Below are 22739 nucleotides of genomic sequence, written 5' to 3'. Positions count from 1 at the left end.
AAATATCAACCTGCAGAACAGCAAGAGGATTCGCTTATAGGTATATTTTGGGGGGGGGCTGAGGGGGACACCTCAAATCAAACACCCTTCTAATCAGCTCTTTGCCCCTAAATCTGGCTTTCCAACACTAAACCGACGTGGTCCCCCCCCGGCTTTTCCCCCGATTTTATTGGATCCAGAATTGTCTCCAGCTGCCTCAGTTCAGAGAAAATGAATTCAGCCGGAAGGGAGATCTAAAACATTAAAAATGAAAAAGGAGTTAAAACGCGCTTTATGTAATATTTTGCGGCTGCCAGCGCACCTTGGGATTTTGCCCTTTGCCTATGCGAGTGCCCATTTAAATTAAAATCAGAAACAAACAGGTTGAGAAAATGTGGGAAGTGCAAAAAGCCAAGTAAAATTCAGAGAAATTCCTGCCACGAATTGGATTTTCTGCTAAAAATTAGCCATCGCCAGAGGATCTCGTCCCTAACAGATGGAGAAACACTCAGGAAAGAAAAGTAAAAGGTAAGATGGGAAAAGCAAAATGGGAAAAGAGCTTTTAAAGAGGCTTAAAAAAAAAAAAAATAAAATCAAAAGCCCAGGAAACAAAATTAAATCAAAAGCCCAGGCAGGTGGGATGCTGTGCCCCAGTTCCACAAGGACTTGTGTTTTCCAAGTATGTGTATTTTGCTTGAATGATGTTTTTGGGGGGGATAAGCTTAGTTGGTTTGAACCGAATCAGCGGAGAAATGAAACTTTCCGCTCTGCTGCCCGGGAGCAGCGGTGACGGGACCCGGCTGAGCCATCCCCGGCAACGCCGGCCTCTGCGTTGCCTTGTGCTTCCCAAATCCCCCCCCCACGCATCCTCCCATTAAAAAATAAAAGTAAATAAACTAGAAAAATCACAACATGAAGCAAGGTGAAAACTGGCCTTCGTTCAGAGCCGGCCAACGTGGTTTTAATTTAAAGGTTGATCTTTGCTCGCGGTGATGGGGACAGAAATGTCACTGTGGGATGGAGAGGGTTCACCGGGGACAGCCTGCTTGGGTCTCAGGGATGCAAAGCCAAGGGATGGTACGGCTGGACAGGCACATCCCTGCTCCCTGGTCCTAGGGACCACAGTGGGGTGATGGTGGCTGTACGCACGTGGCCCCAAGTGGCTCTCAGGCGGGAGGGAGCCAGTGCCAAGCTGCAGGGGACAGTCGGTGACAGGGAGCACGATGGTGACAGGTGCTTTTTTCCTCCTCTCTCTCTTTCCAGAGGTCCATTTTTCCACTGGGTTGAATCCAAACCGAGTTCAGGGCTCAAGTGACCCCAGCGATGAATGCGGGAAGGAGAGAGGGGGACAGAGGGAGTAAGACAGAGGAAGAGCCACCAAAAGCAGGGTTGCTCAGGAAGGGCCTGATTCTGCATCACAGGGTGCTGTGGCTTCAGCTTACAGAGTTGTAGCTTAAAAACTTATCCCCACTCCTTCTCCAGCACTTCCGCTCGGATGATCCTGCCCTATCGCTCCCATGTCCCCTCTCCTCCCTGAATCAGCCTGGAAAGTTTAGGGCTCTCTCCAAAAGCAAACCAGGGACTCACCCGTCCTGGGAGGCCAGAAAGCAAACGCATCCCTCCCAAACAGGATTTGGGAAAGCTGGGGAGGAAGGGAAGGTCACATTATCCAAGGTCTGTTTTTTTCCTTTAAAAAATAAAATAAAATATAAAATAAACATCTCCTCTTCATGTTGTTTCCTTCACCTCGGGGAGCCGCTGGCAAAACCCTCTTTGTCTTGGCCCTGCGGAAGCAGCCGGACCCTCCTGGTCCCCCGCGCAACCGAGAAATCCCTGCGGCAGACAGCATCGCCCCTCTCCATCGCTCGCCGGATGCGATTAAAACGGAAGACAACCATCAAGTGTGCTAGAACCATTTTAATATAATTATACATATCTGCCAAATCCAGGAAAAAAAGGTTTATGCATATATATCTTTTTTTTTTTTTTTTTCAGTTAACATCTGCAAGCATAAACAACAATGAATTTTCTCGGTTTAAATTCATCCAGGTCAGAGCAACTGCCCAAAGTCCTGTTGGGTTTGACGGTCACCGCCAGCATGGCCAGCAGTAAGTGAGCTCCAGAGGAGTTTTAACATCCTCGGGTGGGTTTGGTTTGGTTGTTGGTTTGTTTTTATTTTTTCGGTCTTTTCTCTTTCATTCAGAGACAGTTTGTTGTAAAAAGTTTCAGTGCAGTTCACCTCGGGTGAAAGGCGACCATGTTTTTGTGTTTTCTTTCTTTTTTTTTTTTAAATATATTTCTTAATTTTTTTTTTTTTTTTTTAAAAAAAGATGATAATAGGTAACTCAGTTGCTCTGAATTTCACTTATAATTATAACCTATTTAAATCACAGCAGAACTCCCGCTGGTGCAGAGTTCATAGTTGCATACAATACAGGAGATCACAGTTTTGAAGTCTAGCACAGATTAAAAACCACAGATGTACCATTTATATAAGACACACACTGATTGTCTCTTAAAAACTACATATTGACTCCTTATGAACATTATCTTTTTTTTTTTTTTAATCTTTAAATAAAGTAGTGCAGCTAGGACAATCAGTCACACAACCCACACAGCCCTGAACCAAGTTCTCCGGGTGCCAACTTGAGCAAGTTGGGCGTGAAACAGTTGGATGAGCTCGAGAGAGCGAAGAGAGAAAGAAAAGAGGGAGGGAGAAAAAGAGGGAGAAAAAGAGAGATACTGTCCATTCTGAATATTTTAACCGAGGGTTGGCTAACACATTGGAAACCTCTGGGTGAAGGATCTTTCCACGCACACACAAAAAAAAAAAAGAAATAAAAACCTAGACTTTTTTTTTCTTTTTTTTTCTTTTTTTTTTCTTTTTTTTTTTTTTAAAACTGGCCCATAGGTGGGATGAGCTTCCACCTCTTCCAAACAAAGGAACCCAACAATTGCCTAAAACTAGAAAGAACACAGATGGGTCTGTCTGTTTTCTGCTCACTAGATGATCTGTCCGTTTAAGGCCTTCCTCCTCCGTTTTTCCTCTTTATTATTCCTTTTCCAGAGCATCTGAGCAGGAGATGAGTCTGAACAGAATCACACCAACACTGTCCCCCTCTTGTCGCTGGCGGTTTGTTTTTGTTGTTGTTGTTCGTTTGTCTGTCTGTGGAGTTTATTTTTTTTTTCTCTTTAATTTAACCAAGACCTGACTAAAACTGGAACGTTCAGCCCAGCCTGTTCGTTCTCGTCGCGATTTCTCTCGGTATCACAAAGGTTCTTCACAAAACCTGGAACTTCCATGACGACGTCTGGTCCTTATAATCCAAGCAGTCAGCATTGAAGTTTAACTTCCAGGAGGCGGTTTGGTCTTTATAATCCAAGCAATCGGTGGTGGAGTTAAAGCCCAAACTGGAGGCTCCATAGCCCTGGGTGGAAAGGGAGGCTGGAGACTGGTTGAGGTGGCTGGTGACCGCGTTGGCACCCATGGGACTCAGGGTGGCCCCCGGTCCGGGAAGCTGGTGGTGCATAGGGGTCAAGTAAGATCCACAATCCATCCCTCCAAAATAGGAGGTTGAGCCAGCGTATCCTTGGCTGTAGCCTGATGCCTGCGTGTAGGTCATAGGGTAGGATCTCTGCATGCAGGAGGAAGAGGTGGACAGGGGGTCTGAGAGCGGGGAGATGGACGCTGGGCTCCAGATGGATACAGGGGCACTGCTGCTGGAAATGGTGGGGACCGAGGTGCTGGAGGGAGGAGTGAACTGCCCACTGGTCCCGCTCTCCGAACTCACTTCCCGGGCCGGCGAATTCTTCTTTTTAGCTGGCCGGACCTTGTTCTGGCCCCCGTTCTGCTGCTGCTGCTGCTGTTGCCGGCACTTGGCCCGACGGTTTTTAAACCACACCTGGAGATAGGGAGATGGGGAGGGAGAGAGAAAAAGCCTGGTGTTAGGGATGCACAGGCAAACCCGAAGTGGGGAGAGGGGAAAGGTACAGTGATGGGGACACCTCGCCAGGGAGGGGACACTGAAAGAGCCTCCCGGCAAGTGGAGGGTCACAGACTGCTGCTGAGAAAAGCTCCGGGGCTCCCCCTCCCTGAGATCATTAGCAGTAATAACAAGTGGAAATGGGCAAATCAAACTGCTTAATAAGGTCACTTTTGGGGGAGAGAGGGGGGTTGGGGGGGAAAGCACTCCCTATTTGCTATCTGCCAGCTGGGGATCCCCAGGAATCATCATTTAAGGCCTGTTGAAGTCAAGCCCTTAATTAGAAACAATAAAGCATTGGACAGGGAGGGAATAATTAGAGAGACAGAGGCAGTGGTTGGGGGGGGGACATACGAGTAAGGGTGTTTCGTTTACCCCGTAAATAGACTCTCTGCTCTCACCCCCAGCCAGACCCAGCCCCCCAACCCATCTCACCACTTTTTTAGCAGGAACTAGAGGGGCTGGCTCTGGGGAGGAGGAGTGCTGGCAGGTTTCATGGGGGAAAAGCTGGGATTTGGCATGGGGAGGATCCCATCCCCAGCGGCCATGCTCCACTGGGACATGGCACCATGCAGCCTCGGGAAGCTTCACAGGGAGGCAAGCGGGAAAGATGGCTTTGAGGCTGCCCTGCCTTGGCTACGGGGGTGTCCTGGATCTGTGCTGGGGGCAGGATCCTCTTGCCCTGCCAGCAGCACCTCCAAAATGGTGTCTGGATTGAGCCCTTGCAGAGGAGACACAGCCCAGCCCCAGGAGAGGAGTCTCCTCCACCAAGGCATCCCCTCTCTCATCAAAGTCTCTTCCACAGGGGCCCCAGATGGCTGCAGCACAGGCTGGGGTTTGGCACCCGGGCCAAGGTGCGGAGTCTGGGAATGCTGGGGTGCCCACTCCGGAGGAGAGAGGCTGAAGGGGCTGGGAAGGGGTGCAGAGGGCTCTGGAGCTGGGACCTGGGAGCTGCACGATCTCCACCAGTGCACAAGGAGAAAGAGGAGGGCACGCTCCAGCCCTGGGGAGGCAAAGGGCCACTCCATTCCCTCCTGCACTCTCAGCCATCTATGAGCTTCCTTCCCCCCACACCGACTTCATCTCTCTCCAGGACTGACCCCCATCCCCTAAACCAGCCCCCTCCCCTCCCTTCCAGCCACGGTCTAGCCCAAACCCTACATGCCGGGATGAAGGTGGGGGGGGACACAGGCAGGGATCTCCGGGGTCACCCCGCTTCCTACCTGCACTCTGGACTCGGGCAGGTTGATTTTCAGGGCCACCTCCTCCCGCATGAAGATGTCGGGGTAGCGGGTCTTGGCGAAAAGGGCCTCCAGCACGTCCAGCTGTGCCCGGGTGAAGGTCGTGCGCTCCCGCCGCTGCTTTCGGGGGGTGGCTGCGAAAGGAGCCAGAGACCCTGGCTGTCAGTCAGCGGCCCCTCTAGCCCCCCTCCCAGGGGGCACCCTAATTTCCCCGCCACACCCCGCCCCGAGCCACCCGCACCCCAGTTCTCAACAGCCACCGAGCTCCGATGCCTCTTCCCCATCTCCCCTGGATGGGTCTGGAGCATCCACGCACACCCCCCCCCCCCCCCCCCCCCCCCCCCCCCAAGCAGGAGGGTGTCCCCTTCCCCGGATAAAAAGTTGAAGATGACGAATAAGGGAGAAAGGGGGGCACCTCCCCCAGCCAGCCTGGGCTTGGTGTGACCCAAAAAACCCGGCGGCTTCTCCTCCGTGGGACAAAAGCGGGGGGAGCGGGGAGGAAAGAGAGGGAGAAAACCCGTGGCTTACCGGGATAACCGACGGACGGATGCAACAAATCCATGCCCGAGGTTGTGAGACTCAGGCCATTGACTGCGTAAGGTGGTTGCTTAAGATAAGACATCATGCTAAAGTTGTTTCGGGGAGGAGAGTTGGCCGAAATCCGGGCGAGGGGGAGCCGCCCGAGCGCCCTGCCTGCCCCGGGCGCTGCCTGGGGGTGCCGTCGGGCGGGGGGGACCGCCAGGTGCCTGCGGAGGCGAGAGAGGAGAGGAGGGGGGCGGTCAGGCCAGCTCGCTGTCGTCTGTGTCCCGTCGTCGTGTCACCCACCCCACCCCCCCCGCAGCTTTTATCCCCGCTGTCTTCCTCCGTCAAATCCTCCAGCTCGTAAAGCCGGACCCCAGCCGGATTTGGGAGCTGGGAGAGACTGACTAGATAAACGCATCTCTCCCAAAAAAAAAAGAGGGGCGAGGAGGGGAGGGGAAGGGGGAGGCGGGGGGCACATCCCAGCCAGTAATTACTGCCCGAACAAAACCCCCCCATGCCTTCAACTGCCTGCATTGTACGGCAGCCCGGGGCATTTGCATAGGATTCCCGGCCGGGCACCGGCTAATTGTCTCAAGCAAAACTTGATTGGGGCCATTGGCAGACACAAAGAACCCCTCGGCTAAATAAATAATGCAGATAACAAAGCCCAAGGGTGAGAAACAAAGAAACAATTCAAGAAACCTATCTCTCCCCTAGTCTCTTGCAAGGACTTTAATTATCCCAGGTTTGGGCAACATTCAAACCTCCCCCCCGCCCTCTCTTTTCCCCTTCCCCCCGACGTTGCTGCATTTCAGAGCTCAAATGCCCGCTCGGGAAAGAGACAAACTTTTCTGCTCTCCCGCCATCAGTCCACGTCTGCAGTAATTTCCACCGGCCATTTGCACCTAATTAGTACTCCGGGTAATTAGATTTGGAGGCAAGTAACAGATTTATTAGGCTTTCAAGAAACTCTTGATGACGGAGCTGAAGCTAAACAAACACCTCGGTGGTGAGCGGCTCCGGGACGGTCCCTGCGGGCGAGTGAGCGGGTGGGCGAGCGGCTCCCCGCCCCGGCGGGGCCGGGCTCTCTGCAGCGGGAGGTGAGAGTGGACCCAGACACACATTCTGCCAAAAAATGGCCGACAAGAGGTCAGCCTGGGGTTCTTGAAAGGGTTAAAACTGTTTCCCCCTAGATTTTTTTTTTTTCCTGTCTTTTGGGGCAAAAATCTCACCCTTTTTTCCATTCCCGGCGGCCGTCGGAAAAACGAATTGAGCGCAACTTTCTTTCCCAAACACCCCAAAACTTCGTCTTTCAGCTAACGAGCGCACAGGGGAGCAGAGCTGTCGCCCCAGGAGGGCTGCGCGAGGCCGGGGGGCTCCTGCGGGCCCCCTCGGCCCCAGTGCACATCCCGCCCGGCCCCACCAGCGCTGGTTATCCGCGGTGCGGAGTTTCCCCTTTTCCCCTCGGGGAAGCGCTTTGCCACCCTCAGATGCGGCGGAGCGGGCGCGTATCTAGCGCGGGGTCGGACCCCGCTTTTAACATTCCCCCCCTCCCCGGAGGGGGGCTGAAGAGGGGCAGCTTTGCCGAGGGGGGAGCCCCGCTCCGCGCCGGTGTCGGGGAGGCTTCAGCAGGATGCGCGGGAGAGTAAAACTGGTTTCGCTGCGCGCTTAAAACGAGGAAACAACAACAACAAAAAACCCCAAACACTCCTCTCCCTCAAAAAATAAAACCCAACCCAACCCCAAACCTCCATTCTGTTAAACTCGGCCGCATCACGGCGAGGCGCCAGCCCAGCGCGGCCGCCCGCGGAGCCTTTCGGCCGCGGCCGCGCATCCCGGGGCCGCCCCGCAGCCCGCGGAGCAACGGCTCCGCTCCACAATCTGTCACCTTTCCCCCTTCTTCCCCCCCCTTTCCCAACTCCCCGCTCCGCGAAGATCCCGGCTACCAGTTGCTCTGCCCTCGCTCAATAATAATTACCCCGTCCGAGAATTAATTATAATAAATGTTTTCTTGATAAACTAACGAGATAATCCGGGCGGCACACGCTCCCTAATTACGGGCCACCGGCCCCAGCTCCGTTGATCGCCCGGGCTGATTAATGCAAGGCAGCGATCCGCGGCCGGGCGCGCAGGCTGCGGCTCTGTCCTTGGCCGCGCTGCGGGGGGACACGGGCGGCCGGGGGGGGGCTTCGCCGGGCCGCGGAGCAGCGCGGAGAAGCCCCCGCGGAGGAGGGAGGGGGAAGGTGCGGAGAAAGAAAAGGGAATTTGTTTTGTTTGTTTGTTTTTGTGTTTTTTTTTTTTTGTCTTTGCAAACGAGAGCTCGATTCTCTGCCAGCACCGCGCTTCTCCACGTTTCTTAGTTTTTTTTTTTAATGCTATTTCCCCCTCCCCGGAGGAAGGGTTTAGGTTGATGTTTTCCGACGCGAGATTTTTCCCCCGGTGCGAAGGCGGCGGAGACGGACCCAACACTGGATCTGCTGCGCAGCCCCCCGCGCTTCGCTCCCCCAAACCTACGCGCAGCTCCGCGGCCGTCGGCTCCTCTCCGGAGCGGGCAAACGAAAGGGCCGGGCGGGAGCGGCGGAGCCGGGGTCGGCGGGCAGCGACCTCCGCCGCGGAGCCGTTTGACCCATCTCTACCTCTCCACCGCCGCCCGGTCGCGTTCTTAAAATACTTTTGTTTTCTGTTTTGTTGTTGGCTTGATTAAAAAAAAAAAACAAAAACACCACACAAACAAAACAAGACACACACACAAAAAAGGAGTTGCATCTTTTCAAAATAAATAAATAATAAAGCTCAACTTCTTGGAGGAGCTGAAATCTAAATAAATCTCTGCAGCGGAGGAGGTTTTTAGCTCTAAAGAAACTTGTGCAGGTGCACAAGGACTTTCCCGACTTTCTTTTTGCCGACGCCGTGCGCGTTATACCCGACCGGTGTCTTTGAGAAGCCGTTTCCCACGGCTAAAAAAAAAAAATATAAAAGAGCTGGAAAACAGCCCCAGCCCCTCTCCGATCTGGATACCAATCTCGCCATCCATTTCATTCTCGCCGAGCCATGAAGCTCCGGCCCCAAACGCCTCGAAAATTCTCCCTGCTATTTCCAGCCCGATTCTCCGGCTACAGCGAGTGGTCAGAGACACCTTCGCAAAATTACTTTTTTTTACTTCCTCCTCTTTCCGCATCGCGAAGAGGAGGAAGAGGGGATCTCAGGCAGCAGCCGAGAGACGGGAGAAATTTCTTCCCGCTTATTTCTAATTTTAAAAGTCCAGCTTGAGACCGGGGAATAACTAAAGCCCAAAGCATCAGGCTGGGGGAAAAAAAAAAAAAAACATAAATAAAGAAGTAAATCCTGTACCCAACGAACGCGCGGCGAAGAACCGCTCCTGCCTGCGGAGTAACGACCCGGCTCCGCGCCCGACCTCCGCCCGCCCACGGGAGACCAGCCCGGCCGCGACTGGCGGTGGTGGGAAAGCACCTCCTGCCTCCCCGCTTCTCGGATTTAGCCCTTCGCCTTTTCATCCAGCGGCTCCCGGTGCCCACCGAGGGCCGAGCCGCCGCCGCCCCCGGCTGCCCCCGGCCCAGGGCCGCCTCCTTCCTCCGGCCGGCCTGGCCCGGCCTCCCCCGGGCAGCCCCGCATCTCCTCCGGGGAGCCGCCTGCTCCCCTCCGGCTCCTCGTTACCAACACAGTGCTCCCCCCACCGCACATACACTCTTTTAAAAATAATAGCAAAAAATTTAATTCCACCCCCCCAGCCCCTCTCCGCTGTATTTTCTGGCCCCAAGGAAGGATGAAGCGGAGGGGTCGGACTTACCTGCGAACCTGGCCGGAGCCTCGGGGAGGACGGAGAGGCGAGGGGTGAAACCTGCCGCCCGGATCTTCGCCAAATTCAAGGGTCGGGCTGAGCTGGGAGAGAAAGCACAAAGCGGGAGGTTAGAGAGCTGCCCGCATGCACATGCCCACGACATCGGAAGGCGGGGGGGGGGGAGGGAAGGGGGGGGAGTGGGGGAGAGAGAGGCAAAAAAAAAAAAAAATGTTTGAAAAAGAAGAATAAACGGGGGAGAAAATGGGAGGGGACGGTGCAGGAGAGGGATGCGGGGATGCTCGGGGTCCGGACTCGGTACATACAGAGCTGGCCGGTGCAGGAGCTGGTCAAGTAATTTTATTTTTAATAATAGTGGCAGGGTGCGTTGGAGCTGAGGTCTCTGCCTCTCTCGGGGAGCTTTGCTGAGAAAGAGCCTCTCTGGCAACTTTTTGACGCAAACTCTCCAACCAATGGCAGGGAGAGAGTGATTGACACATCTAAGCCAGGGGGAAAATAATAAAAACACACAACAGGGGGAGGAAAAAAAAAAAAAAAACACAACAAAAAAAAATCCAGGCCGCTGCTGTACCGGGGGGACAATCAAGCGAGAAATAACAGTCACCGAAATGACACGAGAATATACATTAAAAGAACCTGTTCGGTTTAAAAATATACATTGTGGAGCGAGGGCGATGAAGTCATTGTACCAATTAATGGGATGGACAGCGGCGATGGCTTTAGCGTATTTCCCGGGGAGGGAAGGAGGGAAAGGGGGGGGCGGCAAAAGGCTGGGGGGGGGGGGTTGTATGATAATAACAACAAAAGGTATTAAAATATATAAGTAAATATTTGGGAAAGGAGGCGGGACGCGGAGCCTGCCAGGAGCCCTTGGCTGAGCAGCGAGGAGCTGGGCGTAGGGGAAACCCGCGGGGGCAAAGAGGAGACCTCCCTCCCCGCCCGGGACAGAGGGGAGAGGGGTACCCGGGTGTCCCCAGCCCCGGGTCCCCACTACCGCACCCGCGGAGCGGCCCGTACCCCCCAATCAGCCTCCCAGGGGCCAAACGTCCCCGTGGCGAGGGGAGTTGAGTCACCTGGGGGGCATATAAATATGTTTTAATTATATATATTTTTTTAAAAGACGTATACGGATGATGGTGTAGAACGCTGCGTTGAATTTGCAAATTACGGACGCGGACATATTTTCGCAGAAATAAACTCGGTGAAGCAAAGGAGTGGGGGCGACAAGGGCCGGGCGGGACGGGGGGAGTCCCCGCCGCCGGGCAGAGCCCAGCCGGGAGCACCAGGGACGGGCACCGGGACGCGTCTCTCGCTCCTCCCGTCCCCGGTCAACTTCTCCCGGGTCAAAGAAAGCCGAAAATAAAGCTTTGGCAAAAGGCGCCGGCTGAGGTCGGGGGGAGGGAGCGCTCACGCACTTTCCTCACTTCTGACAATAGGGAAAAAAAAAAAACAAAACAAAACCAAACTGCAAACCCGCAGCGGCTCTGTCGTTTTAACGGGGTGACCTATGTTAATGAAGTTATAGCAATTAATTCGCCCTCTTTGTGGCTCGCTCTGAGCCTGGCTGGGTGCAATCCAATGTGGTTGTCCTTGGACTTCAGCGCAATAGCGAGGGCTGCGGCTGCCAGGTTTTGGTTTGCGGGTTTGGGATGCTCGGGGTTGGACTGGGTGGGTTTTGGGTTGGTTTGTCGTGTTTTTTTTCTTTTTTTTTTTTTTTTTTTTTTTCCTCCCAGAGAGGAGGAGGAAGGAGGGGGCAGAAGGGAAGGAGGGAGAGGAGGGGAAATTAAACAAACAAACAAACAAACAAACACACACATAAACTAACTACCCTGGCACAAAAGCAGCCGCAGCTCTGCCCGCCGGAGCCGCTCCGACTTCGGCCGCTTTTTTTTTTTTTTTTTTTCCGCGGAAAGTTGGTACTCCAGGTACCCCCGTCTGGTACCTCCCCAGGCACCCCCAGCCCCCCCGGGACCCCCAATCTCTGCCCTCCTTGGAGTTGTAGTTTGAGCTCCCCCACCCCAGAGCCGTGAGACTTTTTGGGGGTGAACTTTTTGTGACTTTGTTTGGGTGGGTTTTTGGTTTTGGTTTTGTTTTTTTTTGGGGGGGGAGGGGGGTAAGCAGCCACGGCCACCCGATCCCTTTGCAGCATCTCACCCCTCCTCAATCCTTGCACAGAGATCCGCGCCGGCCAAATCCTTCCCTCTCGCATCCCCGCATGTCCGCACGGCCACACCACCCCTCAGCCTCTCCTTTTAGCAGAGCACCAGGAATAAATATCCCGATTGAACCCTTCCCCCCAATACCACCTCCGCCCCCGCCGCCTTTGCCATCGTCTCCCGCCCCCACATATTATTTAATAACCTTAATCCACCTTGGAAGAATGAGAGAGATAATTCGTTCCCGTGTATCCTGACCAGGAGGGTATTTTCTACATCGATTAAAAATAAAAGCAGGAGGGAGAAGGAAAAAAAAAAAAAGGAGGGAAAAAAAAAGAGAAAAAAAAAGGATGTTTGGGGGCTGGAGGAACCCGGGCTGTGGCAGAGGCAGAGAAATAAAATTCAATGCCTGAAGGAAGTAGGTGGGAGAGCAGGTTTGGAAGCGCAGTCCGGCCGGGCTGCCATCCCTGCCTGCAGCTGCCCGGGCTGCCCGGGCGGGGGGCAGTGGGCAGACAGAGCTGCTGCCCTGCCTGCAGCCTGCCAGAGGCAGCAGGGACATCCCAGCCTTTCCTTCTTCCTACCCAACCTCCCCCCCCCGCCCCCACCTCCCCCCAGCCTGAGAAGTTGGGAATAATTCACGCGGCCAATAAAACAAGTGGCAGAGCTGGACAGTGTTACTTAAATAAACAAGGGTCTCTTTAAAATTCTCATCCACTTCAGATGTCTAAAGTAAGATTGTGATGATTTTGTCACGGTTTGGTAAATTTACCCCTTTAAGAGGCTTTCATAAATCCCAGAACACACCTTCAGCCAGATTTGAATATAGATTTAGGTTTTAAAACCCAGAAGCTGGGAACACCGCTTTATCAAAGAGAATTTCCCTTTAGCTTAGCAATGTGTCGGAATGGCTCTTGCAAAGATTGGATCTGAGAGGGGGAAAAAGGGGGAACCTTCTTTCCTGGAGCAATCCTGCACACACTTCGCAGCTGCCTCTGCCTTCAGCCTTCTGCAGCGCGGGGAAAAGTTCCAAAAAAAAAAAAAAAAAAAAGACCCCCAGAAAGATCCATAATAATTGTTGCAGCTGTAAGAAGCTGGGTTTTTTGATTTTATTTTATAATGATTTTTTTTAAAAAACTTTCCAGTGTCTTCTGGTCCATTTGGAAAGCGTTTCACAGCAGGTACAGTCCCAGAGAGCCAGACTAGCTGGGGCTAACGGGGAGTGAGTGGAGATGTGTGATTTTTTTCTTTTTGCCCTCTAAGAACTTGATGCTCAGAGACCCAAAATCTGCTTCTGGGATGAAAAGAAACTGTAACTTCTGCTCCTCAGTAAGTTCTCCAACTTTCCGATGCCAATCGTGTTACAGAGCCATTTTCTCTCTCTGCCTAGCTGTGTTTCTTCTCTTTCTCTCTCTTTCCTTCTCCTTCCTCTGATTTAATTTCCCGACTCTTCTTCCGATCGCGACCGTTTCGCGAGTGGTTTTATCGCCGTGTGTATCGCCGAGGCGGCTCGCGCTGAGCCCGGTGTGTTATGGCCAGGGAGGGGTGGTGGGGGGGAAACAATAAATCGTTTATTCAGGTCGGGTGAAAGTTAAGGAAGGAAGCAAAAAAAAAAAACAAAACCCAAAACCCAAAACAAACCCCAAAATGAACCGATTTATTATTTGTCATCTTTGTATCTCTGACCGGCTCCGGAAAGCGCTGCGCGCTGCACACTTTTAAGCTTTTCCCTCATCGGATTTGTGTCTAGTTAAAATATTCCAGACTTTCCTTGAAGTTTATCTGCAATTCAATTGCGGGTTGTGTTTGTTTTGTCTGGTTTTGTGATTTTTTTTTTTTTTATTTTTTTTTTCCTAGTTTGACACTCCCCCTCACCCCCAAAATCTCCCTTTTTGGGGGGTGCAAAGCCAGAGGCACTGGCAAAGCTGTGTCCCTTGGAGGAAGGGTCGGATTCGTTTTAAAATGCCGGCATGCTTAAAAAAAAAAAAAATTATTTCCCCCCCTCCTCTTTTTCAAGCGTCTGGGAGATGTATGGCAGAGCCGTCACCACCTTGGGGGAAAAAAAAATATATACATATATATTAAGGTAGCATCTTCGCCTCGATGAAACCAAGTTTCGTAATTGAGATGGGGGGGTCTGGGGAGGAGAAGAAGAGGAGGGGATGGTGGAGGCAGTTAAGGGCGATCAGCAATTTGCCCGGCTCATCTGGGAGCCAGACAAGTCCTAAAAATGCTGCCCCGACAGCAGAGAAAGTGAGGTCAGGGCTTGCACCTGAGTTACGTGTACTGGGGGGGGGGGGGGGGGGGGGGGGAGAGGGATCGTACCCCCCGTAAAAAACCCCAAACCACAACAACAAACCCTTAAATAGAGAAATAATTCACCAGCATTAAATACTAATAACAGAAAAGTCTTTGGGTGAGGTTGTGCGCGGACGGGGGGGGTGGGGGTGGGGGGTTCACGCGTGGGGGCCGGCGCGGGAGGTTGGGGAAGGGGTGTGTGTCCGGGAGTCCGTGTGTCCGTGGGTGCGGGTGCAAGGCGCTAATACTGCCAGTTTACCTAATTTTTCTCTCCAGGCCACGAAGTTACCTTGATGAGCAGCTTTCTGCAGCAATCAGATTATAGCTCCCAACGCAGATATTAAAATAACGGGTCCAGGCCCATATCTTGCGTGTTGGCAAACTTGGGAGAAATGAAGGGGGAGGGGGGAGGGTGGGGGGGGGGAGGGAGAGAAAGAGCCAGAAAAGGGGTTTTGTAAGAAAGAAGAAAAGAAAACCGCGGAGAAGCTTTAAACTAGTCATTCGTTTGTAACCTTTTACAACCTTTATTTCCCGTATATGAAAAGCTCCTTTTATTGAGACTCAGAAAGAACTTTTCTTTTTTTTCTTTTTTTTTTTTTTCCTCTTCCCCCCCCCTTTTAGATTTTTAATTAGAGCCCATCAATTGCAGCCATATATATAGGAATCGATATAAAGTAATCCGTGGAGATGGGCTAAGGTTTTAATCGAAAATCTTCTTTGCCATTCTTCACAGATCTTCTTTAGCCGCTGGCTGGTGGAGAAACAAATGTTCATTAAAAAAAGACTCCCCGAAACCCCCAAATCAGGCCCCCCCAACCCTCCCCCAAACAAAACCACAATGCAGAAAGCTCGCAAAAGATCAGAAACCAACTGTTGTTACCATGTGAATAAGAAATCACTCTCATGCTTAACTTCATTCTCCCTTGCAGGCAGTTGCGTGTTGTTGGTTGGTTTTTTTTTTTTTTTTTCCCTTTTTTCTTTTTTTCATATTGGAAACTTTAAAACTAGCTCCGAAGATTACAGTTAATTTTTCCTTTCTTAAGCTGTATAAGGGTAATGACATTTTCCGTGCGGGAAGGGTCTGGCTTGTGCGTCCGCGAGTGTCTGTGTGTCCGGTAACAAAGATCCCACAAGTACAACACTGCGGTGAAATCCAGACACCGTCCTCTTGCAGCTCCTCAGCCTCACAAATATCGCACTTTCCTTCTTCCTCCCCCCCCCCCCCCACCCCTTCTTTTCTTTTCTTTCTTTTTTTTTTTTTTTAAGTGTTTTACATTATGTAAAATTTAACTCTTTGCTTTCACGCGATGGAATATTTCTTTTCCAATGTAAAAATAAAAGAGGAAAAAGCTCCAACCTTCCTCCTTTCTGAAGAACTAGAGCTGTTTTCCTCCAGGGGAAGGAGGGGAGTGGAAGCTAAATATGAAACAATGCAGGCAGCTTCGGGTTTATTTTGGTAAATTAATTGTGAGACTCTTCTGGCTCCTGTGTGTTTCTGCATGATTAAACTGTGCTGTTTGTTCCCCAAAGCTGCACATTAGCAGAAAGCGCAAGTCTGTTTTAAAGCATCATCCTCAGGTTTAATGTAAGCAAACTAGGCTGAGTGAAAAGTTTACCCGAGTAATTGCGGCTGAGAGTCGACCGCAGTTGTTTTAATCATGATTTTCTATCTGATAAGTGCGTTTTAAAGAACGGACTCTGCATTTTTCTAATCTGAAGGAAGCGAATCTGACCGTATTTGTACCCCAACCTCGCGTCTTATCTGTATGAATTTTCAATTTATTTAAAAGCCTGGTATTTAATACACTACACGGGCCACATTTAGTTTAGACAAACCCCCTCTTGTACTTTCTCCGTAATCACGCCTAATGAAAACGTGGGATTTTCCCATTATTAAAAAAAAAAAAAAAAAAAGTGAAAATACAATGCATCTTCATTAGGAAAATTGACTGCTGTGCTCAAGACAGTTCTTAATTGAAAAGGCAACCTATTTTAATGGTGTGGTTGAGGAGAAGATTACATACTTTATCCAAACACAAAGACAATTAATAATGAGGACCAGGCTGCTGCCATTAACTCTAATGTAGTTACATCAATGTCAATGGAAGTGCTCGTACCTGAGAGGTGAAGGGGAATGGACCCCGCGGTCCCCTCCGCCCTGCCCGGGCACAGCTCATCCCCTCCTCCGGTACCACCAGCAGCAGCCGCACCCCGGCACCGCCGCCGTCTCCACCGCTAAAACCCAGCAGCATCATCCCGTGCCTTCCACACACCACCCCCCCCCACCCCCACCCCAACCCCCCCCCCCCCAACCCCATTCGCATTCTTATTTTTTAAAAAAATTTATTTATTTATTTTGAACGGCAGCACAACCCCAAGAAGTTGCACAAATAGGGCTCGCCCCCGCCGCCTGCTTTAAAGGGACTTTTTAAGAGCTGCCTAATTCAGGATATTTAAGAGCATGACAATGCGGAGTGGTGGTAGCGGTTAAGCTGCAGTTTGCAAACGAATCCGTGCCCCACAGCCAAGGGAAAAGTCCTTCCCCCCCCTCATTTCCAGCGCTGCCAAGCGCCAGCGTTCGCCTGAGCGACGCCTTCGCTTAAGGCTTTTTTTTGGGGGGGGCTTAATAATAACAATAAAAATATTAAACTTCTCTTTGCTCGATTAGCTGATAAGGTGTATTTACCGAGGGTTGGCGGTTTTCTCTGTATTTTGGGTATTTTTTAGTTCTTCCCCTAGGAGGGACCGCTCGGTCAAGCCCCGTTCACCCGCAGCCGGGCGGTGTTTCCGCGGCTGCGGAGCGGGCCGGGGGTGGGGTGGGGGGGCGCGGAGCGGTGCTCGTCCTTCAGCGAGTTAAACAAAGTCCTGCTCAAACCCCCTCCCTGGGAAGCGAAGTTGAGTCGGTAATTATAAATAAAAGAATTCAACCAGAGTAGCGCAATTTCTCCCTCAAAAAAAACCCCCAAATATCCCATAATCGATCCAATCCCCCTTCCCCTTAAACGGCTTCCCCCCACCAGCACCGTCCCCGCTGGCAACTTTCCCGCAGATCTTTGTCCTGCACCGAGCCGGGGGGACCCCGAGCCTGGAAAAGCAGAAGTGGTAACCGAGGGGTTCACGTTTTTTTTGTGGGTTGTGGTTTTCGTGTGTGTGTGTTGTTTTATTTTTTTTTTGGGGGGGGGACAAGGATTCGCAGCCGAGGTCCCGCATCTCCGCCCGGCCCGGGTAGGGCGGGGGGAGTGGAGTCTGTCCCGCTCATCCGCCTCCTATGGATGAAAATAGGATTTGGAGGTTATTTTGGTGGTGATCTTGGTGGTTTGTGCCGGCCCTGCCCGCGGTCCTGCCCGGTGCTGGCACCGGGAGACAATGCGGCCGCTCGCTGCCCGGCGGGGCGGGCTCCCGCGCCCCCTCCCCGGCGGCCCCCGGGCCTAATCCCGGCTATTCCCCTTCCAGCAGCTTTTAATCTCCGCCGGGGGGAGGAGGAGGATGGAGGGAGGAGGGAAGGGGATGGGGGGGGGCGGTGGCTCCGGTGCCGGTGCCCAGCGGCGCGGGCTGCCCGCCCCAGGCTCGGCCCCGCCAGGAGGACGCGCCCGCCCCCCCCCCCCTCGCCCCGGCCGCCGCAGCTGCCCGTCCCGCCGCCCCCCGGAGAGCGGGGGAGGGGGGGATCGAGCCGCCTTGCACCGGGCACGGCGGGTCGCCGGCCTCTCGCATGGACAGACAGACGGACAGGGCTGTGGCCAGCATCCCCTCACTGACAGACGTGGCAGTGTGTGGCTGCCCTCCCAGACAGACAGACGTGAAGGTGTCCAACCTCCCCTCCCGCACAGACAGACATGATGGGACGGGCAGAGCTGTGCCCATCCATAACTCTCAGACAGACAGACAGACGGACAGCCGTGGTGGTAGGATTGGCAAAGCAGTGCCCATCCATCTCTCCCAGACAGACAGACGGACAGACAGCTGTGGCCCACCAGCCCACGCAGATGAGAGCTGCTCAGGCCGGGTCCACCCTGGTGAGCAGAGCCGGGGACAACCCAGGTGGGGCCAGGCTAATCCCCAGGCAGACAGACAGACAGACGGACCCAAGCCCCACTCACTCCGCCTGGCAAGGGGGTGCCCCATTAAATCCCAGGCAGACCAGGTGGAGCGTGGCTAATCCTCAGGCAGAGCTGGGCAGCGGCCGGTGCCGGCAGGGCTGACTCCAGCAGAGCCGTGGTTCGGACCAGCAACACCCAACTGCGTTCAACTGGTTGCTGGACAAACAGACCAAATATCACCCAGCCAGGTTTCTGCTGGGAGAGGCAGAACCTGACCGGGTCCCGCTGGTGGGGAGGAGTTAATGGGTCTGTGGCTGTCACAGTGGGAGATTTTCTACCTGCGGGAAAAAAAATAACTCCGCAATTTCCTTCCCTGTACAGGCAGGGAGAGGCAGAGCGGTGGGGTCCAAACCGGCTGTGGCCTTGAGGAACTACTCTAACATCCGCAATCGGAGATAAAAAGAAAGTTCCTGCTGGTTCCCTTCCAGACAAATGAGCCTGGCCGGGTCTCTTTGCTCTTTAGCAGCATCTGCCCACCCTCTGCACCTGATTCCTTCCAGGAGCCTTTCATCTCCCTCCCCTGCCTGCTCCCAGAGCCCTGGCTGATCTGCCCGTTGGCTTAATGGGACGGGAGGATTCGGGTCCCCTGGGACGGCACCGTGCCCACCTCCTTCTTCTCATCTTCGCTTGCAGGAGCGTGGCTCTTCCCACAGCTCCCCCTCTCCTGTGCCTACTCGGATGGCTACTCGCAAAGGGATTTTTGATGGGAGGAGAGGAGTTTCAGGAGCTTTCCTTTTCCTGTCTGGAGCCAGCGGTGCTAGGGGCTTTCTCCTTATTTCTCTAAAGTCCGTCGCTGTCAGGGGGACGTTAATGACACACCAGTTTATGCCTGTGTCTAAGAAGCAGGAACTTGAACCAGACAGGTCAGGATTTTCCGTGGAAGTGTACCTGCCTTCTGTGTTTATTTTCAAAGTGATGGTGTAGGTAAATCTGCTATCGACAGGTCGTTGAGAAGAAATAAACCTCCTTTCGTGTGCACTCGCTGATGAATGCTGAGATCAGGTCCTTTGGCGGGAGGTTTCTTGGGGAAAGAAATGCCTTCTGGGTGGATTTTGGGTCATTTCTTAGCTGTGGCCTGTCCCCACACAGTGCTGCAGCACAGAGTTCGAATTAGTTACCTGAAAGTGGTCGTCAGGAGCATCTGAGATGCCCTCGGGTTCCTGAGATGCCCAGCAGTACTGGTGGGTCTGGCAGAGGACTTGCAGGAGATCTGTGACTCCCCAGCTCAGCAGTTGGAGGCCAGCTGGGACACCTGGGGACATCTGAGGTGACACAGGACACCTGTATTTAGACAACAAAGCCACATTTACAGTCTGAGCTGCTCTAACTTGTGATGGTTGGTTCTTCAGCTCCTCCCTGGTGCAAGGTGACGCCTCCGTTAAAGCTTTTTGCATCCACGGCTGAAATGCAGGAGCCTCTAAATAACACAACCCTGCCAGTATGTTTTACCGTACTCACTGTGGCCATTTCTTGGTGCCTTATTTAGGTGGAACAGTGATGCGACTGCTCCAGTCTGGGGGGGGGGGGGTCTCGATTGACATGGCAACGTCAAACACCAGGAGGGGTCTGAGCTCAGGAGTTGCTGTCAGCCCACTTAGTGAGAGCAGAATCCTTTCGAGGTGTCTTAGTTTGGCCACCCAAAGTATATTCTTGCTTGTTGGTGTCTGCCTAGGGAGTATTTTGTGCTGAGTTGATGGATGAGACCTGGAGAATATCCCCCAAGCCCTGAAGTTCTTCTCTTCCTACGTGAAAACTTGTAGCCATCAGCATGAGGTGTAGATGAGATAATAGATAAAACGTGGTGTTAGTTTATTTGAAGCTTGCTGTGGTGAGGACGGGTGAGAGTGGGGCTGGCTGCAGGTGTTCATTTGAGGAGGAGAGCCATGACCGATGCTCTGGCTTGTCTTCCTGCTCCAGTTCTCTGGGCAGCGCTGGGATCAGAGCTGGTCCAAAGGCAATAGTCTGCTGGGGAGGAAGAAGGGGTAGAAACCAGCTTGTCAGCCCTGCCTGAGGCTGGGAGGAGGAGGACAGAGCAGTGACGGTGATCAGCACAGCCCTCACAAGTCCTGTGTGAGGGGAGAGTCCTTGGGGCTGGTGTGCGTGTGTGTATGTGTGTGCAGGAGGGTGGAATTGGCTGGGACATGAACATCCAGCTTGGACTTGCTGTGCCACACATCTCTGCCTTGTATTGCTTTTGAGGAACAGGAGAGTGCCTGTTTTCACTTCACCAGCTCACGCTCTTATCTGTAGTGAAACGTAGGAAAGCTGTAACTTCACCTTCATTTTATCTCTTGGAATATTTTACTTTTAGCCCCAGCACATTTTTCTTGTGCTGTGCTTTGATTTTGGACTACTAGAAGGTGTAGGAATCCCACCTAAGCGTGGAGCTGGGAGAAGGTTTCTATAGCTCCGTATTTAAGGCATTTCCTGTGATTTATTCTATACGGTCCATAAATCTACATGTTTGATATCCAATGAGAATTTCAGAACGAGCTGCAGTCTTTTCTTTAGTCTATGGAATCATAGAATAGCTTAGGCTGGAAAAGATCTTTAAGATCGAGTCCAACCATTGACCTAGCACTGCCAAGTCCACCATGAAACCATGTCCCTGAGCATCACATCTACACACCTTTTCACTACCTCCAGGGATGGTGACTCAAGCACCTCCCTGGGCAGCCTGTTCCAGTGCTTGACAACCCTTTCAGTGAAGAAATTATTTCCTAGTATCCAATCTAAACCTCCCCTGGTGCAACTTGAGGCCATTTCCCCTCCTCCCATGTAGTACAGAGAGTCACAAGCTATGTTAGAAATTTAAATATTTTATTGAAATGCAACTTTTCAACTTTTTTTGACATAAACATTATGAAGAAATACAAATTATAGTATAATTGCCCAACTCCCCTTAACTTACTGCAGTTCTTTATTAAAGAAACACTATAAAATGAAGAAAGTCAATTCCTTTCACATAACTAAGAATTTTTAAATCACAGCACATTTTTAAATAAAATATTTTATTTCCGTGCTATCCTCTTGTACCGTGGATAGTTTCAGCCTCTGTGCTTGGATTAATTGTTAGAGGAGTTATTATATAAAGCCTGTTAGGGAGGGAAAAAAATAGAACTAATATAAACACCACTGGCTGTATTTTACCCTGCACTTGTCATTCAGAAAAGCTTTCCAGTGTGAGATGTACAAATTATTATTGATGAAACGCAGCACTTTTAACACTCCAGATTTTTCGCGTGCACTAAGATCACAAATCCAAGTCCATTTACTAAAGTAAATAGATGTGCCAACTCTTTCTTAGGCACAAGAGCTAATTTTGCAGCCCAAGTGGGGCTTCATTTCAAGGAAAAATATTTCTGAGAGAAGTAAGTCTCTTCATGTTCCCACAAAGAGATGGTTTTCGTATTGCAGCGCTGAGCTTGGAAAGTTTGCACGTTTTTGCTTCAAAGGTGTTCGTTTTGTCAAACTTGTGCGTAACTCAAAAAATCGAAGGAAAAATCAGCCTGGAATGGAAATGGCAAGATGGGCAAATGGACAACTCCACATGATGTCCCAGAGTGCTAAATTTCACTCAGGTTTAACTGAAGGATGTGTAAAAACTCATGTGGCTACACACCTGAGGCAGATCAAGAGCGCAAGGTGCTCATTCCGATAGCCAACCTCACAACTATTTGTGAAGGGTTCCTTTTGCTGTCTGCACACCTCGTGATTCTGGACTTTTAGGGAGCTCTGTTGCAAGTACAAGACCATGCTACTTCAAGGACCTGCTCCAACAGTTGTATTTAGATGAGCCAGTTCCCTTGCTGGGAACCAAATAATTGCAAATTTATACTCTGGGAAGTTCTCCCTTTTTAAAAGATGGAAGAATATTGAGGGATCTGCTCGAATTTGCTGAAGGTGCATAGTTTCCCTGCAGCCCCACATTCCCGTTCCTCAAGAAAGTGATGGCATCCTGAGGGGAAGCTGGACATTGTCATGCATCAGCACTCGTTCCCAGCATATAGGATATCTTTGGTTATAGGAATTAATAGCCTTGGGAGTTTTCTCCTTTCACTGAAATATTTTCTTCTTCCTTTCATGCACTAACATCACCAAAGTCCTTATGGTGAAAGTGAAAAGAGCCAGGCCATTGGTGTCTCAGGGACTATGGCAGCTGTGGCTGTGGAAGTGGCACTGGATACGGCCTCCTCTTAGATCCAGTTTTCCCACGTGTGTGTGTGGCTTGGGAGAGGGAAGGAGAGACTGGATTCCAAACTTATTAAAACCAACATAAATATTGCAGCATGGATCCAAGTACTTTCAAATGTTTGTCCCGAAGGAACATTTATAAATCCATCAAATGTCAGTTTGTACATTAATTATTCTGTTTCCTTACTCTTATGGTAAAAGCAGTTTTTATACTTGGTTTTTTTTTTTTTTTTTTTAATCTTTTAAGGCAGCAAACCCTCCATACTGAATCTTTATAAAGGCCTTAAAGCCCCTGGAATAGCTCTCATTCCCAAAATCCTCCTCCTTGGTTTCCCTCAGTGGTCACCTGGCTGATAGCTGGGATTTCCCTTTTCTCTGCAGCGCAGTAGACAAACTTTTAGCCTGAACTTCCTCCCAAATTGACTCTTGTTAGGATTACGTCTTAGAAAACTCAT

At 51.5% G+C, this 22739-nt stretch overlaps 1 protein-coding gene across 3 annotated transcripts; it reads right to left on the bottom strand.

Annotated features, from left to right (window-relative positions):
- Window positions 1-3260: 3260 nt before the first annotated feature.
- OTX2 (orthodenticle homeobox 2) lies at window positions 3261-5828 on the bottom strand. 3 transcript variants are annotated; one of them, XM_086613392.1, is made up of 3 exons: window positions 5721-5828; window positions 5186-5362; window positions 3261-3881 (listed from the first exon to the last, which is right to left on the bottom strand). In XM_086613392.1, exons 1-3 carry the CDS (start codon window positions 5826-5828, stop codon window positions 3261-3263), a joined length of 906 nt encoding a protein of 301 aa, XP_086469518.1. The 3 variants fall into 3 exon arrangements, with proteins under 3 accessions (XP_086469518.1, XP_086469519.1, XP_086469520.1); XM_086613393.1 differs by having other exon boundaries at window positions 5186-5358; window positions 5732-5828; XM_086613394.1 differs by having other exon boundaries at window positions 5186-5337; window positions 5732-5828.
- Between the last annotated feature and the right edge of the window lie 16911 nt (window positions 5829-22739).

This window comes from Tauraco erythrolophus, chromosome 6 (assembly GCF_009769465.1).
Source record: "Tauraco erythrolophus isolate bTauEry1 chromosome 6, bTauEry1.pri, whole genome shotgun sequence".
NCBI classification, from domain to species: Eukaryota; Metazoa; Chordata; class Aves; order Musophagiformes; family Musophagidae; genus Tauraco; species Tauraco erythrolophus.
Note: the sequence above shows the minus strand (reverse complement) of the source record. Positions and strands in the feature narration are given on the sequence as shown.